This window comes from Thermobia domestica, chromosome 7 (genome assembly GCF_964235325.1).
Source record: "Thermobia domestica chromosome 7, izTheDome1.hap1.1, whole genome shotgun sequence".
NCBI lineage: Eukaryota > Metazoa > Arthropoda > Insecta > Zygentoma > Lepismatidae > Thermobia > Thermobia domestica.
Genome location: NC_137460.1, coordinates 79,093,305 through 79,111,843, shown reverse-complemented (window position 1 = coordinate 79,111,843; position 18,539 = coordinate 79,093,305). Strand labels below are relative to the sequence as shown.

The 18,539-nt window shown below is 34.2% G+C and overlaps 1 protein-coding gene across 7 annotated transcripts in view; it reads left to right on the top strand.

The window, feature by feature from the left end:
- Window positions 1-18,539, top strand: part of LOC145690219 (WD repeat-containing protein 47) — a 584,313-nt gene that overhangs the window by 555,814 nt on the left and 9,960 nt on the right. For all 7 annotated transcript variants that reach the window (XM_081764893.1, XM_081764894.1, XM_081764895.1 and 4 more), the window contains 3 exons: window positions 1,807-1,976; window positions 8,418-8,588; window positions 10,234-10,370. In XM_081764893.1, the coding sequence (XP_081621019.1) occupies window positions 1,807-1,976; window positions 8,418-8,588; window positions 10,234-10,370 (478 nt within the window). The remainder of the gene's footprint in view (window positions 1-1,806; window positions 1,977-8,417; window positions 8,589-10,233; window positions 10,371-18,539) is intronic.

The following is an 18,539-nucleotide window of genomic DNA, read 5'->3' as shown; positions in this document are numbered from 1 at the left end:
GAGAAACATTCGTATGCACCGCAATGTTTTTTCTTTCTTTTCCTCTAACGCTGAAGGAAAAACCGTACTTATTTATTGTCTGGGAAGGGAAGAATACAATGTGCAAGGCCTCGGTGTAGGCAGTCAGTATAGTCTTATAATTTTTGCTATGTAGTAATCTTTTTCAGTGATTCATTGTCATAGTAAACGGTTTCAGATGTGAAATAATGGAGAGGGGTAATTGGATTTCGGTGACTATAACGGATCCTCCCCCTATTCCTTATGGTAGCTTTCTGTTGAAACGTTACAATATCTAACTTTGTAAATTTGGTTTTGCCAAAACTGAAATCAGATCATAGGTAGAGATAGTCAATTAAATGGAGGAGCACAGGATCATAAATATGGGGAGGATGCAGGAAGTGGAAAGTAAAATTGCGTCCAGATAAGTTCATTCTTCTTAAGGTGCTACTCCACCCCTTTTTATTTCCAGAAATATTTTGAAAGTGTGACACCGGAAATGTAAAGCCTAGAATCTATAGATTCCTAACTTTTTACCTTAGAAAGAAATTTAAGTAATTTGAATCTTCCATCAGCATTACTACAGTATACAGGGTGAGTCAAAAAGTACTTTATAACTTTGAAAGCATATAGAAATTTATGAAATTACTCACAGGAACGAAAGAGGTGTCAGCTTGTAGTAAAATACTTCGAGTTTAACATCAAACTCTCATTTTGGTTTGATGTGATAACCGTTGGTGATGAGGCAAACATCCCACTGGGACTCAATTTCTTCCCACATTCGTTCCAATTGATCGGGCGTAACTTCTGCAACGTCAGCGTAAATGCGATTTCTCAGGTCTGCAAGATTGTCTGGTAGGGACGGAACATCTTGAATACAGATCACAGGTCAAATAATCCTGAGCTTGCATTCGATCGGGTAAAACCGAATGCATCGGATAACAAGCGGGCGGGCGGGTACCCATTTACCCGAAAGTTCCAAGCACTAGTATGTACCACCAATGGCTCGCGCACCAGCGGTGGCACGCGCTCCACAGGTTGAGAAACATTGCTCTACACAGTGAAACTATTCATCCGATACAGCTAAGTAATCGATAGTTAGTTCGAACGCAAGTTGTAGTATATATTGCCTTACAAGATCCATTCTTTTTGGCAGTCAATATTATTTATTTGCAGTGACGTACTTTATGTTAATACGTAAGTTAATCTGCTAACACGAAATAATATATCAGAAAAACATGAAATCCGTGCTCATGATGTATTTTATGTTGGTGGCCATGACTTTTGTCATGATGATGTGATCAACGCGCTCAGTGTTTTCAGCTATTAGAAGCAGGCAATAAATAGTACTTTTGCCGTTCGCGTACTCTTAACCCTGTAGAAACTTAGAGCTTGAAGCATATACAGAATAAATGCTCTAGAATTATTTGTAGAAGCTACTCCGTACTTCGATAATATATTTTATATACACATTCTAAGTGTGTCATATAGCGTATTACGGTTCGGTTCCACGATGTAGATATCCACCCGTCTCCCTATTTTCAAATGGGAATGGTGCTGTATTATGAAGTTTATACTTTTCTAATTTATTTATTTTGTTTAAGTTGTGGGAAAGAATTATATTTGCAGGTGAATGTGCTTATGCTTTTTTTTACATATTACAAGTAAAAATTGTCAAGAGTGTCTGCTTCTCGTCTTATGTGATTGCACGAATATACCGATATATGTATTTCATGCAAAAATCACAACTGTGTAAATATAATTGCGTCAGTATTTTGATTATCTGTGTAATTCGGTCTTGTATTTCAGAGAGGACCATACAACGTATCAACCTACTGTGCTCTTCAAACGTACCAAACATCACAAAGGCTCCATCTATTGCTTGGCGTGGAGTCCCATGGGTGATCTAATGGCGACGGGAAGCAACGATAAGACTGTCAAGTTAATGCATTTCAATGCTGAAACATCTAACTTGGAAGGTAAACTTTCTTTTTAAGTATTTCCGTACTACAGTATATATATATATATATATATATATATATATATATATATATATATATATATTTTTTTTACTTCTATGGTCGATTTAAACTATTTTTGAAAGGCTAAAAAAAAATTCACACTGACCTTGAAAGTCAGGGAAATTAAAATGAATGAAAGAAAGTCAAAGGAATGCTTCAAAATATGCGAAGTCAAGAAAATTTGCTATGTTTCACAGAAGAGTCAGGATTTTCTTTTTTTTTCAGGACCGAAGATAGGAAGAACACCTCAAGGAATTAAAACATTCAAAAGATTATATAAGAGAAAGACTCAGAAAAGAAAATGCGACAAAAGAAAAAATGAGTTAGGTTTGTTGATAGTAGATAATCAGAGAGAGAGAGAGAGGTCAGATTATGATATATGTTTACTTGTTTATGTTTGTGAGTATATTCAGAATGTCAACCATTAGTGTAATTATTGTTCGGTACTAGTGTTTTATTGTATTCTAAATACAGAATGTTTGACTCCTAATAAATTTTAGAGTAAGAAAATAAGTTTATATTGAATTTAAAAAATAAAAAGGAGAGCGTTCGACATCTATAGAGATTGTCGAGGCCAATGGAAAAAAAATTAAACCTAGCTATAAATGATAATTGGTTGGTTTATTTGGGAGTTTAGCGTCCCGTTCAGCACCAAAGCTATATGATAAATGGACCTACAGTTTAAGGTGAGATCCAAACTTCATGAACTCTCACCCAGGTCGTCTTCACCCTGCGGGATTCATTAGGAAAAATTCAATTAGTCAGTCATGAAAATTCAGCAAAATCAATACCTGAATTTCAATGTGAACTCTGTAATATATGGATCTCAAAATTCTGTATGATAATTTCTTATAGAAAATGTTCGATATGATTTCCGATTATTTGTAATACAGAATCAATCAGTGAAATAAAGTTTAAGAGGAAAGCACAGTATTGAAATACCCCTTTTAAAAAGTCAAGATGACTTAGTAATTTTTTGTGTGTATTAACAATATTGCCCCGCTTTACCTTCCTGTCTTTAGGGTATTTTTTAAGGTTCCGTCAGTATTTATATATTCACAATGTATTATAACCAACATTTTAGTGTTTATGAATATTTAATTTCCCACTTATCTGTGGCACGTCAAGTCGGTCTCTAGCATATAAACAACAGAGCGTCACATAGATACATAATAGAATCGATTATGACAACGAAAGCAATCATGGCTTCCTGCTTCTCGCCTAGTTGATGCATGATGTGCTCATGGTTTGTGTCCACCAACCTGATTCCAATGCATTTTGCGCGCGAAAAACTTGCTTGTTTTCCAGTTCCGTTGTTGTATGTAATATCCTTTAGTCATTGGCTGAACATCGTAAAAATAATGATAATGGCAACATTTAATGCTGAATTACTGTATGAAGAAGAAGAGATAAGTTGATAGTGCAAAAGAGATCATATTATTTAGCCAATATTGTATTATCCTATTCAACATTTTTTACATGCATATGCATGGGATAACGGCAGGTATAACAGTATTTTCGAGCTCCTCGTATATAAAAAAATAAACCATTTTCCTTCCGGTCCTTTGAAAAGTGTAAAAGCGGGCTATAGTATTGTATTTGTAAGTCTATTTATTTCGACAACAGCCCAAGAAGTTTAAGACAATACGGATAGACTATGCTTTAGAAAAGTAACAATGAGAAAATGAATGCACATTGTTTTCATGTCTTGAACCAAATAGAATGGCTTACACGGTAACCTAACGAGATGCCAGTGAGGTACCAAAGAGTCAGTTAGCTCGTCATCATACTATCATATCTGGAAAAGATATACTTTTCGAGAACTAAAGGCACATTTTCGAGAAAATCAACTTAAAATTTACAACAATATCTCACGAACAAGGCCAAATAGAACCATTCTTAACATAGAATATAAATCAGCAATTAGAGCTTAACCAACCACCAAAGCTGGGCTGCTTTACAACAAAACCACTTCCGAAAAAGAATCTTATCCTCATAACATTCACACAACAATTATGAAAGGTACGTTGCTGGTTGCTGATTTATATTCTGTGTTCAGAATGGTTCTGTTTGCCCTTGTTCGTGAGATATCGTTGCTAACTTTCCGAAAACGCCGATTAAAAGTTTATCTTTTTTGAATATGATAGTATGATGAGGGCTGTTTAACGAGCTAATTGGCTCTTCGGTACCTCATTGACATCTCATGGAGTTCCCGAGTTAGATGCTGTTAGTCCTTTCAAACATTTGGTTGATAATGGTAGGATCAACCTGCTCCATAGACAAGACCTGTCCTCCTCTACCTGGAAAGAGATTAAAATGACGAAATCTGTTATGCTTCCAGACTTTTGGAGCACTGTGTAAGATTTGATAACTTTGATAAGTTTATCTGGACATTAGAAGAGAAAAAGATTTATTATTTGATTTGTAACTACAATTATGTAACATAATAAGTGATGGTAAATGTTAGACCGATAATAAGCAATATAATTTCCTTTTGAAGATGATAGCATTGTATTCCATGTGCATCTCAAGTATTTGATCAAAGAGAAAGGCGTATCAAAAACAATCATGTGAAAAAAAAAAAAAAAAAAAAAGAAAAGGGAAACTGATTGTCTACCCAGAAGAAGGAAGTGTTTAGTACATCAATGTGATGAATGTGGAAGAAGGAAATATTCAATATTAAGTACCGTTAGCAAAAATAATAAGAATCCGTGGTTAAAACATTATATTGCGTATCTTATTCATCAAAACAAATTCAGTCGACCGTAGTAATTTTCCATAAACAAAGTATAGCTCACGCTAGTGAAACTAAAGATTACATCTGTTATTACCAGCTTATAAACGATATCACAGTACTATCAAGAAAGACGCCCGTTGTTTTCTATTAAATCTAATCTGTGACAAGAATGATCCGTACGCGGTTTTCAACTCTGTATTTTAGAATAAGTGTCTTTATAGTCAATTTTTGTATGCATTTTACAGTATCAGATTATAGTTACTTTTACAAATTTTCCATTTCTATGTACAGGGTGTCCATAAAAGCCCGTTGCTTCTCTTATAATTCTGAGACAGTTGAGATTTGCGATTAACACCGACATCCTTGTTCCATTATGTTAAAAGGTTGATGTTTTGAGCTGAATATATTTCACCAGTGTTGTCGCCAGAGAAGTAAGCGGGGAGCAACTCTAATATTTTAATTATTAAACGGAGTCGAGGAATATATAATTTGGAAATAACTCAAGGAAAAAATAATATGGTACAAGTTTCAGGTCACTCGGTGGGATGTGATAAATCAAAGTCAGGATGCACAAAAGATTGTTGCCACTCTCTGTAATTCTGAGACAACTGAAAGTGTGAAAGCTGTGAAACATGTTTTCAGGTTATTTTGATGAAAAATATTTCGAGCAAAACTCCTAAAAGGGCAGAAGGCCAACTCAAAAATTGCAAATGACAATAGGAATCCGGTGTGCCTCATCCAGAAGGTCTTATATGAAACAATGTACAGTGACATCAGAGTCGTTATGTTACCTGTGTTCAAAATGACAGAGAGATTAACGTTGAAAAGAACTCTTCTGTTGTCAAAGCCGTAGAAACACTGACAAAGAGGTGATACGTTAATGTTTCGGGCATAGATTTTGCTCACTGTGCGCCACTAGAACAGTAGTTTTCAATCACCGGTCCATGAAAATTTTGCCAGTTTCTATTGGAAAATGTATAAGTTTCAATTACACTACCCTAACTTAGGTATAAATACACATTCCTAAAATGAACCTGTTGTCATTGCTAGGTATCATTGTAGAAAAGGAACTATTCCTGCTGCTGAAGTTAGTACTTGATAGAGCTAGTTTTGGGTGCACATACAGCTTTCAGTCCTACGTGGCATGGTATCCAGTAAGTCGTGGGTAACTTCCTGTAACCGGTTGGTACCATTCATCACATAGTGCCTAAAGTAACTATTGTTTATTTCCGAATATGTGCGGCCGTTTGTAAAAGTTAAGTTGGATATGTCAAAGAGATTTCGTATAGAATTCATGTCCGGAGATTATCCGATCTACACCGAAGTTTGATTCTATCTCGCCTCTTTCTGCGGGTGATTAGCTTTATCTTACAACATGATGCACCGCACAACAACGTTGGTTCCATAAATCGACTAGAATTAGGCAAACCAAGAACAATAGAAGTTGCATTGAGTCCGTAAAATTGACTTTTCAGAGAAAATAAACTAAACGGTTGTGCGACTGTAAAATTTCAAACTTGAAAGCAAAATGTAACTGTATCTCTAAGATTCGAAACTTTTAAATTCATATTTCAATTATAAATAATAATATTAAATACTAAAATTAAACATGTAAGTGAACTGTGGTGCTTTATATTTTTCCGGTCCCCAGCATCTCCCTGTGTATTTTGCCGATCCGCGAGTATCGAAAGATTCAAAAACCACTGATCTAGAAAATGTTGTAAAAACATGTAAAATTTTTCTCTGTTATGGTGTTATCTGAAACTATACACTGAAAATTCTGATTCTTTCTTAAGCAATAGCTGCTAATAACAGAGGACATGCAGATACATAGTTTACAAACAAGAACTGTAAGACAAAATTAGACTCCCCTGATTAGGTAAGAGGGACGCTGAAAGGTTCAAAAACAAGTGTGGAAATTCGAAACACTCCAAAATGGAAGTACGACGCTACCCCGTGACTACACTCCTGATTAGATTGGCACAGGAGAGCGGTCCAGTAATGGCTTTTTTTTTTTTTCCTACTGTGAAGACCCTTGGGATATATTTAATCCATATAAACTTAGTTAAAGATTATAAAACATCTAAATTTGCGAATTATTATTATTTTCAGGGTTGTAGTTAAGAGTTCGGTAGTACATACCGTACACCCTATGCTTTACCATATCTTTGCCATTAGAGTATACCTTCTGCTTCAAGGCGTATAGTACTTTCTATATTTTTCGTTTTTTATTTATTTATGTATTTATTTATTTATTTAATCAGATAATGACTGCGAGTGATAAATTAATTATATCACTATCTTTTGTATCATATTCTTAACAATTACACGAAAAAAGATCCGTTTTCTTTTCTCGCAAGTGTGTGTGTGTGTGTGTGTGTGTGAGAGAGAGGGGGGGGGGAGGGAGAAAGAAAGAAAGAAAGAAAAGTGGAAATATTACGTCCGCTCTGTTTCTGTTCATGTTCGTCTTGTTTTGATCACTGAATATTAATACAAATATAATATAAATATTAAATAATTTATTTAACTGTAGTATTCGTATTTCCACCGTACTTTTCATCACAGTTTTCTTAATTCTTTGTGATACATCAGGTGCGACTTCCTCCGATCCTCCTCGCAGTGGGCTGGTTCCTTCTGCTTATCTGGATCCATTTATATTATTAATGAAGTGGTTTGTTTAAGGAATATGATCAAGAAAATTGTAAAATCATAAAATGCGTGTAAACTATAAAACAGAATTGCAGCCCTTAATTTTAATAATTATTAATACATGGGTTTTACATTGTTTATTTATTTTTTAAAAAAATTATGCCCTCTCTCTTGTCATAAAATGTCTTTTATGCCAGTCATAGATATTCATAAAACAGCGTATGCCCTGTGAAAATTTTAGAACTTCAGCACTGATTATTTTCACTAATACAAGGATTATCGTCTCTTCAGTAATCCATCAGAATTGAACAGAAACTGGTTCACTCGAATCACTCTACAGTAAAATTTCTACAATTTGACATGATACTTTTTGTGTGGAACCGCAAAATCTTACGTATATATTGTGTGAACCCAAAACCCATTTATTTAAACAATGTAAATTGGATAATTATAGTTCCTTTTAAAAGGGAGTTAGTGTACTGTTATGCAGTACTTCAAGTAAAGTTGTATTCGGGTTGTGATATATTACTACCTGTGGCTGAATGCACGTAAGCGTACCTTCACCTTATGATTTCATACAGTTATGTTTTTTGACTGTTCACTTCTGCCAGGACTGAAGCATGCCCTTTCTAAAACTACTTAATTGAAAATGAAATGAAATGAAATTTTTGAGTTTTACGTCCCACGCTTATGCCGGCTAGGCTAAAGGAGACGGTGATGATGAGAAATGAATGAAATGGTGGAATGAAGAAAGTGGGAGGGAACGGGAGATTTCCAAGGATACTCCACCACAAAGTTTACTTGGCGGGAGTAGGGTCTGAACCCAGGACCCCATGCACCAGAGTTGAACGCTCTATCACTGAGCCACCGCGGCTCCCTACTTAATTGAAGTACCGCATATATACTGTAATTATATTTTTTATTTATTTTTCGTTTTTCTATCTCTGTGTTACAGTAATCATTAACGTAACTTAATGTTTATACATTCATAATTTTCTTTTTACTGTTTACAGGCCAAGAAATTGAATTGACAATGCACGATGGAACTGTTCGAGATCTGTGCTTCTTGGAAGACATGAGTAATAAGTCCAGTCTGCTGATTAGTGGTGGTGCTGGTGATTGCAAGATCTACGTCACTGATTGTGCTACTGGAACACCGTTCCAGGCGCTCAGTGGCCACTCAGGTTAGCTATTAAGGAAATCCTCATCTTTATGGCTTCCTGTTTGTGTGCTTTATTTCAATGAACTCCGTGGATTAAGAATTCTGTGTCAGTGTGTGTTAACGTTGAGATGGCATTGCTCGGTCATTAATTGTAAGAGTATTCACGCCTTTGTGATTCTTAATTATAATTTGGAATTATTATAGTTAAACAATAAGTTTTGTTATTACTTTTTAAGTCACAATAACAATTTTGTAAAATTCTTGGCGTCTTGATTTGAAATTTATGAAAATGTTTAATTATATTTATGTAAGTCAGGAATATATAGATTAGTGGTTGTAACGAACCGTTTTGCTAAATGTTCCGTTTTAGTCTTTATTTCCTAATTTGAACTGCCATCAATCAGTATATTTGCATCTATTTCCGGTTCCCGTTTTAATTTACTGAATATGGATTGCGTAGAAATTCTCTTTTCTCTTGTAAGTGGAAAAGGTTATTTATACCTAGAAAGACAATTTTAAAAAGCAAGCCAAATGAATTTTTATCTATATATTTTAATTTTGAAGATGTAGGTCTAGAATCTGGGACCGTACTTGAATTCGTAATGAACGTACTATTTCATCATGAAATCGATTTTATTTTAGGAGGGCTTAACCGTTATGAATATAAATACAGCGTGCGGACATAAAAACATAATTAATCAATAAAAGCACTAATGCAAAAAAAGCACCAATCAACTTGTGCTGGGTGACCACTAACCCTTTGATTTATGGTAACTTCTGTTGCCATGGAGTAGTGTTTCTTTAATAGCTTGTTTAGGTCCTATAACAGGTTTTTTAATTTTTCGGATATAGGATGTTACAAAAATGTCACAATATTTTGGGAACAGATTTTTCACATCAAAATAAGAAAAAAATACCAATTTACCTATGGTCAAAATTGAATATTTTCGGAGTTACCGGGTGCCGAAAACGCGAAACAAGTGAAATTTAAAAGCTCCACTACTATGGGAACTGTCGATAATATTGTCAAGACATCACTAAGGAACCGATATGTGAACTATCCAAATATCCATGTTTCAGAATGCTCCAGTACTTGCACAACAGTTTTTAAAGAGGTAGGTGGAGAGTGATCAAGTATTACCAAACAGCCTCTCTAAAAATGATCGTGCAAGAACCGGAAGTTTTGGAAGATTGATATTTGGATAGTTCATATACTAGTTCCTCAATGATGTAGTGACCTAACTACGATCGGTCCTATGATAGTGGAACTATGGATCTGTAAAGTTCCTTTTTTCACGTTTTCGGCACCATATAACTACGAAACTCTGCACTTCCGACCACAAGTCCATATGAACTTTCTTTTCTTATTTTGATGTGAGGAATTATTCCCAAAATATTGAGACAAATTTTTGAAACACCCTGTATATTTCAATTTTGGGACTTTATGACAGTTTTTGCGGCTCCCAAAACAAGTCTTCATGTGCAAATGTACATGTTGCACGTATGGTAGAGGTGGCCCTGAACATAACCCTTCAAGGAAAAAAGAAAGAAAAAATGATTGCAAACTATCTGCACATTATTATTTGTTGGTAAGTTAATTGTAACATACACACCAAGTAGCTCTCTTTCATATCATAACTTGTGATTTATTCTTGTTTTCTCTGTAGGCCATGTTTTAACATTATACAATTGGGGTGGTGCTACGTTTGTAAGTGGATCGCAAGACAAGACAGTTCGGTTCTGGGATTTGAGGGCTAGAGGATGTGTGAATATGGTCACACCAGCCACCGCTCCTGGAAACAAGGTAGGAAGTTTTTGTATTTATTTATCTTCGTGAGGTACCGGTAGATATTAATATTAAGTATCAAGTCGCTGTACGATTTTTTTTTCTTTTCCACGCCAATATTTGATACTACAATATAGCGAATATTTTTATTTGTACGCTAGGAGCAAGTCACTATGAGGAAAAAGAAAGTTTAAGCTGTTTTTGTTTTTCTTTTTTCTTAAAAAAAAAAAAAGTCATTTTCAGTTAAACAAAGTAAAATTGCCCAATCGTTAACAATTAAGAAAACTTCAAAGAGAATAGCATTACAAAAGCGTTAGTTTTTAACGTAGAGCTGAGTTATTTTAATAACCTGCGGAAGTAAACTGACGCATGGGCACAAATAATATTCACGTGGACTAATCTAAGTATTTGTCTGTCATTTAGTAGTTGCCAAACATTTCAGTGAGAACACTCATCTTCTTCGGCGGCGTTTTCTTAAATCATCTATTGCAAACTCATAAACACAAAAACGTTTCTTCTAGTTATAAGAAAACAGTATTTTTATAGAGCTCTAAAGTCCTCCTTTATCATATTTTTAACCGGCATGCGGTAGCTGGCGGCTGTAAGCTCGTTAACTTCTTTCAAGTTACAAACTTCATTGTGATTGCAAGAACAAAAGGCCCACTAGAAGAAGGATAACTAGAATTATTGTCAATAAATCAAACTCAAAGGAATTAACAAAACATATGTTGAGCGATCAACTCAGTCGTTTAGGATTTTGTTCAATCGTGACGTAGACGTACGTGACAATCGACCAGTATAAAACTTTAACAGATAATCAGCTCTGTGTCAGAGCGACCCCATATCAGTATACCTATTTTATTTACCTTTTCATATATTTAAGTATGCCATGTCAGTTCCAACGTTTTGACGCAGCATTTTATTCATACAAGTAGCAGTATTCATCAGGATTCAGTAATTACTTTAATTACTTTAATAATAATCGAAGAAGCTTCACAGTAACCGAAGTGAAAACACTCTATAGATAGTACATACCACACTTCAGCTGCTAGGTTATCTGAGAGGTATACATTTAAAGTGACGCTATTGTGCGTTATCTCACTGAAGAAATTTTTAGTATAGATGCGACATAAAGAAGTACGAAGGCTTAGGCCTAACGGCTCTTAAAATGCCATGATTCTAATTATTATCGACATATAAAACGATATTTTAACACAGGTACTGATTTACAATTAACAAAGAATACAAGCATAATATTTTCAGCACTAGTCCGGGTAATATCGTTGCAAAACGAAAAGTAAATCGGATTTTTAAAGTTTTAAGATTTTTTTTAAAGTTTCGATTAATAGCTATTATTCTAATTTCTTCTAGTTTATCATGAATCTATCTCTAGAAGAAGAAGAAATGCATTACAAGAATATGCGTGTAAAATGCAGACAATTTCAGCTCGAACATAACAAAATAATTTAGCTACACTTAAAGTAATATATAATTGAGACAAGAAGCATAAACAAGGCAGTTGGATTGGAATATTATCAATATTTCGCATCAAAACGAAAGCATATTTATAAAGAACATAAAATATTTACTTTGTCGCAACAGCATGCAACATTATCAGGAGTTGCCGTGTTCTTGTTACTTGAAGATGGCGTTCCCAGAAAGAAAGCTGGTACAGACCAAAATGGTCCGTAAGAAGATAGTAATAATATATTAATATATAATACTAGCAGAAATGCCCAGCTTTGCATGAGAAGAATAATATTGTGGAAAATATTTCAAAATAAAGAACTAAATAGAAGAAATAATGAGGAGCAACGCCTTCAGTGTTGTCCTTGTCTATTCGAGGGGCTGTTGACTCGCACGTTCTTGACTAAACTTCGGCGTGAATGTCATTGGGATAGTTACCAGTCAGCTTTGCATGTACGAAAACTATGGGCTCTACACTATACTCCCGTCACCCGAATTGGCGTATGCATCAACCAATAACCTCGCAGTGCGTTGTTACTAATTTTTTTTCAGGGAGGAATCTAATCATCCATAATTGATTTTGTTCGTATTTGTGGACTGTGTAGGAATGATTAGATTCGTCACTGAAGGTTTAGTAACAGCGCACTGTGAGCTTATTGACTGACGCCATACGCCAGTTCGGGTGACGCAGAGTATAATACCGATCATTTTGGACTTCTAATTTTCGTCCCCCCCTTTTTTTTCATCCGCCCCTATGCCGTAGAGTGCTGCACTTAGACAGCATCAGGAGTCATATTCATCTCAGCGCACACGAAAACTATGGAATCGACACTATTATAGGTAGTGTCACCCCTTCCCACCCCGCTAGGAGTGTATTACTCCCACAATATTTTTTCTAGATTGTTAGTCATAAGTGTAGTCCACTTGTTTTTAAAAATTGGGTTTACATACCGAATTTCATATGCCTAACATGAGGAGCTTGTGAGATACTCTACTTTTGACATACATTTTAAACCACCTCTTTCCCTATGAACTACTTCCTCCTCCCTTAAATTACGCATCAAAAAATCGTATATAGACTTTGGTCTTTTCCAGACTTCGACATCTTCGATACAATTACTTCGAAGTATGGCAAGCCAACGGTGGATTTGTATATCGAACAAACGTACATACAGGCAGGAGCTCATGTAGTTCGGATTCCATGTTAAGTAGTAGGTCTCGTCTCGTATAGCCTCGCTGCAGAAAGGGACCTTAAACTCAAATCAACTCAAACGTACGTACATATGTACACTCATGTCCAAAATTATTGTCGCATGTCTATAAATATGTTGTTGTAGAAATATAATTTGATAACGAATTCGCTCGGTATTTCTTATAATGTTAGTATGTGTATAATCGGCAAAGACATGTATGTGGAAAATTTCATGTCAAAAGAGCAGTAAATAAGAACAATAAAACGAAAATAAAACTTCCTTGTCCATTTAGCAACATTTTATTTTACTCATTCTAATTTTCGTATTTACAAATCTTTTCCTATGAAATTTACCAGAAATGTACATTTCCCGATTATGCACATAGTATCAGTATTAAAAGTACCCTGCAAAATCATTACCAAATTATATTCTTACAAGAAGACAGTTACAGATAGGCGACAATCATTTTGGACATGAGTGTACATACATAGGTACATTTTTATATACAAGAAGATAGAAGATGATATTACTAGAAGAAATGTTTTCGTTTTGATACTAATATATACCACAACAATGAATGGGGTGCGAATTGTGATGCGATGAGTTTGTTGTAGATGCTTTAGAAAAACGCCACTGAGGAAAATTTCCCCCATTAGGTAATTATTAGGCAATAGAAAATTTAGGCAATTATTAGATGCATACCAAGATTTATCTAAGTGAAAAACAATGTTTATTATAACAATAGAACAAAGGATATATTACTATAGAGACATAAAAAAGTGTCTTCTAAAAATATACGCCATTTTAAAATTGAAAATAAAAGATGGTGATCCTGGAAGCAAAAATCACTTACAAGATGGCCTTCTTGTTTTGAAGATGACGTCAAATAATAGCTACCATTTTACACACCGTAAGTCGCTTTATTGCTTTGTAAGGACACTTCATACAGAATAAATCACGTGTGAATATCAGACGAGGCACATCTTCATTTCATTGGTTTCATCAATAAGCAATAAGCAAAATTTCTGATATTGGGTCCTTGAAAACACACGTTTTCAGCAGAAAGTGCCTTTACAAAGTAATAAAATGACTTATGGTGAGCAGAATGGTAGGAATTTTTTCGACATCTTCAAACAGGATAACATTTTTAGAATAAATTGCGAACTCTGTATCATTTTTTCCATAAATATACATGCTTAGAAATTCATCTTTTATTTCCAATATCAAAATGGACCATATTTTTGGGACACCTTTATATTCAACTTCTGTCACTTTGTCAGATGATGAACCACATTATTCTATAGAGTATAGAGGCACGTTATTCATTTCAAACTTCGGAAAATTAGCAAATTCTTATAGCAGAAAAAAAAAAAATTCTTTTAAATTTTGTGTTCGTAAAGCACTGTATTTTTCTGTGTATCTATATAATACAATTCATTTCAACGACATTTTTTTTTTCTTATTCTACTGTAATACTATATTCTAGCTGGCATTAGTTTCCATCTCTGTTCTTGCCCAAGATATATATATTTTTTTCAATTTTGTTAGCTATAATGTACCAATTTGTTCATAATTTATCAAGTTATGCCAACCATCATGCATGACCGTTTAATAACTATAAAACCGATTTTTTTTTCCTAAGCATAATATTGGTACCAGTTTGATGATATTTTCTTTCGGAAGTATTCCAAGACTTATCTCCTCCGTTTTTATTTCACCACCAAGCAATAGATATAATCGTCTATCCTATAATGTAACCAAATGACTTCAAAATCATCTTAGTTCTAACACATTTCAATTCCAACTTGGGATAAATGACAATTGGGAGATTAAATTACAGATTAGTTTCGTGGTTAACATAGAGAGTATACATACAAATTGCTTCGATTGATATCGTGAATTTATTTTCTTTATTTCCTATATATATATAACATTTGTTGCCCGGTTTAGAGCTATGTGAACTTTATATGTATATATGGTTTGTCTTATTTCTTAAGACTAAATTCTCATATACGTAATGAGTTAATAATGAGCAACCCTATTTTCGCTATGTTAATGAATCTTTTTTGAGATCAAAAGATCCAATATATTTCAACCAAAAATTTTCTTGTAGGCCTTATATCTGGAGAACTACATATAGTGTAGGCAAACCCAAACTATCAGTTAACTCAGTGCTTCTTACGTAAAAAATACGAAAACTCGATTTAGCCGCCGCTCAAAAATTTTGTGGCCCATGACCCAATATATTTCGCAAAAATTTTCTTGTAGGCCTTATATATGGAGAATTACATATAGTGTAGCCAAACCCAAACTTTCATTGTCAGTATGATGTGCTTATTCCGTAGAAAATACGAAAGTTCGATTTAGGGGCCGTTCAAAAATTTTGTGGCCCCTTATCCAATTGGCCCAAAAGACTCAATATATGTATTTCAACAAAAATTTTTTTGTAGGCCTCTTTATCTGGAGAACTGCATATAGCGTAGCGAAACCCAAACTATCAGTTATAATTCAGTATGATGTGCTTATTCCGTAGAAAATACGAAACCTCGATTTAGCGGCAATTCAAACATTTTGTGGCCCCTGATCCAAAAACTAATTATTGACCAAGATCGCAGTCTCTTGATCCATTTTTCGTTTTCCTAATTTTCGTGTTTATATCATTTCAGTGATTCAGTCTATGATATCAGAATTATTACGTGACTGATCTCTGAGATAAGCTCAGTCATATAAACCAAACAATAGAGAAAATTAAATAATAATTCATTATTTTTGAAGACTTGCTCGCAGTTTAGGAATTGCTGTTGTTCATTCGTCAAGTGACAATGTATCTCCTTTTTGAAATGGAGGTCGGACATGATTAGTGAATTGGAGGAATGCATAGGACAAGATGTCTATAAAATGTTCTTGCCCAGGCAATCCATTCCCGTTTATTTCTTTTATCTTTTTATTTCTTGTACCCCTATTTTTATCTTCCATGAACAAAGCGTTAGAAGAGAGACGAAACCGGTTTTATCTTCCATGAACAAAGCGTTAGAAGAAAGACGAAACCGGTTTTATCTTCCATGAACAAAGCGTTAGGAGAGAGATGAAATCGATTTGTTTTTTTCCTAAGCACAATATTGCTGCCAATTTGCTTGTTGATATTTTGTTTTAAAAGTCTTCTTAGCCTTATTTTCTCCATTTTCGCTTTATGCTGATTTTGTGAATGTATACATTCATCTTCGATATGCTTGAAAGTAATGATACAGCAATCTCTGACTTACCAAAATTAGACTGATACAGACATATTTCAACAGAAAGTTAATAACAGCAGTGAATTATATAAGTGAAAATCACAAGTAGAAAAGGCATAGATTAAAATCGTTTCATATGATGATCAAGAGATCTCTTTGATTACAGATCAGAGCTAGTTACATCTCGAATAATATCATTGATTATTTTTAAAGAAAGTTCTTATTTCACTTAGTGTTACTAATAATTTTAACATCTGGCAGCCGTAACATAAGAACTTTTCATCTACACTTTTATCCACAATAGTCGTTTGTGTTGATGTTTTCCACATATTTATTTATTTATTTAACCATCCTTAAAATTAGAGGTAAAAGTGGATCTGAAAAGGTGGGGGGACGGTAGGTACCGGCATGACTCCATGCCGTTCCCCCTGCCTATCTTTGCCTATTGTAATTTTTAGGAACTGGGAGACGTCGTACATATATTTTCGAGGTGTGGGAACGGTGTCCCCGCGTTCCCCCGCACTTTTACCCCTGCTTAAAATACTTTAAGAGACTTAATTATAGCATGAAAATTTGGATTCTTACAACATGTGCGGTACTTGAAAGATAGGTTTAAAAAATTCAGTTTTCTGTGCTACATGAATATATTTTCCTTACTGAAAGTAGTTATACGTTTGCTGTTTCACATTCTTCAAAACAACAATAAAATTAAATATGATTATTGAACTTTTATTTACAAAAGTGTCATATTCATGCCTCTCGGATTGCTCTTCGCCTGTTTTAAGCCTCTTAAGCCTATTTTAGCATAAAACTTGATTTGAGACTTGCTACTGTTGATGTTAGTAAATAAGATTTTTAAATAGTATAAAAATCATTTAGATAAATTGTAATAATATACTGTATAAGTTTTTACTGCAAAGTGCGTTTTGAGAAATATAAGAGGTAAGGTTAAGGCCGTCAAAGAGTCTTATTATGTGCTTATATGTTTGATATACTAAATAAAATAAATATGAAAAATGATTAAGATACTTGACATTACAATAGTTGATGTATGATAATATTTTGAAAGAAATTTATTTGCTAGAAAGGAATGCATGTTTGTGTAAATAAAAATTGAAGGTAAGGATGAAAGTATCAACTACCCTGGTATATATACACACGCCTTTTCTCCATATTATTATTATTACTTTTAAGTATTCTGCCTTTTCGCAGGTCCTAGGACTAATGAGTTTTTCTAATTTTAGTTTTAGGTTTGGACCTGGAAATGTTTCTTCCACGTTTCGCGATCATCAGCTTCTTCTTTTAACTCCCAATAGTTTCTTCCATTTTTCAAACTATCGATCAGTTTCGTTCTTCTTCTTACTACTACTTTTCCTCCCATTTTTCTTTCTATAGCAGTATGAAGAAGACAATTTCTTCGCAAGATGTGTCCAATCCAATTGACCTTTCTACATAGGATGCTGGCTAAAGCCATTCTCTTCTCTCTTATCCGCTTTAAAACATCTTCGTTTGTTACTCTCTTTGTCCACTTTTTCTTCATCTTCCTCCATATTTCGAAGCTCTAAATATTTCTGTTCTAATTCCGTAATATCCAAGTTTCTGAACCATATAGTTGAATAATCCATATATAACAATTGACTAACTTCCTTCATAGTTCAATATTAAGTCTGCTAATTAAGAATGATCTTTTCTTGTTGAGTTTCTTGTGACATTTTATTAATCACCATACATGTCTTGTCCTCCCAATAAGTTCTGAATATCTGTCCTTTTTTCTTCCTTTGATCAACTGAATATAGTTTCGGGCAGAATGTTTGTGGTAGTATGTCAGCTAGTATCATATACCTCTATGTAAAATAGCAAATGCCATCAGTGTCGGTTTTAGCGGGTAGGCCGAGTAGGCACGGGGCTACCCACAAATTTTGAAAAACATATAAATGCTAAAAAATACAACAAAGGGTAAATATATTTTCCACTATTTATATTAATGGTAGATGATCATTTATCAAATAGTATCAACTACTATTGTAAAATTAATTTCCTACTATCATTAATCAATCAAATGTGTATATGTATCCATAATCGAGGAAGCGGGCCTACCCAAAATTAAAATCCTAAATCCGCCCCTGAATGTCATGTCATTTTTCTGCTATGTCCTAGCACCTAGTGAATGTAGATAAATCTCAGCATTCTTGTTTCACAAGGTTTTGGGTTCGAATCATGTGACTGGCCATCCAGAATGGTTTTATTGTCGATCTCACTAAGCTAATGCTGGGATAATACTTTCCTGTCCTATT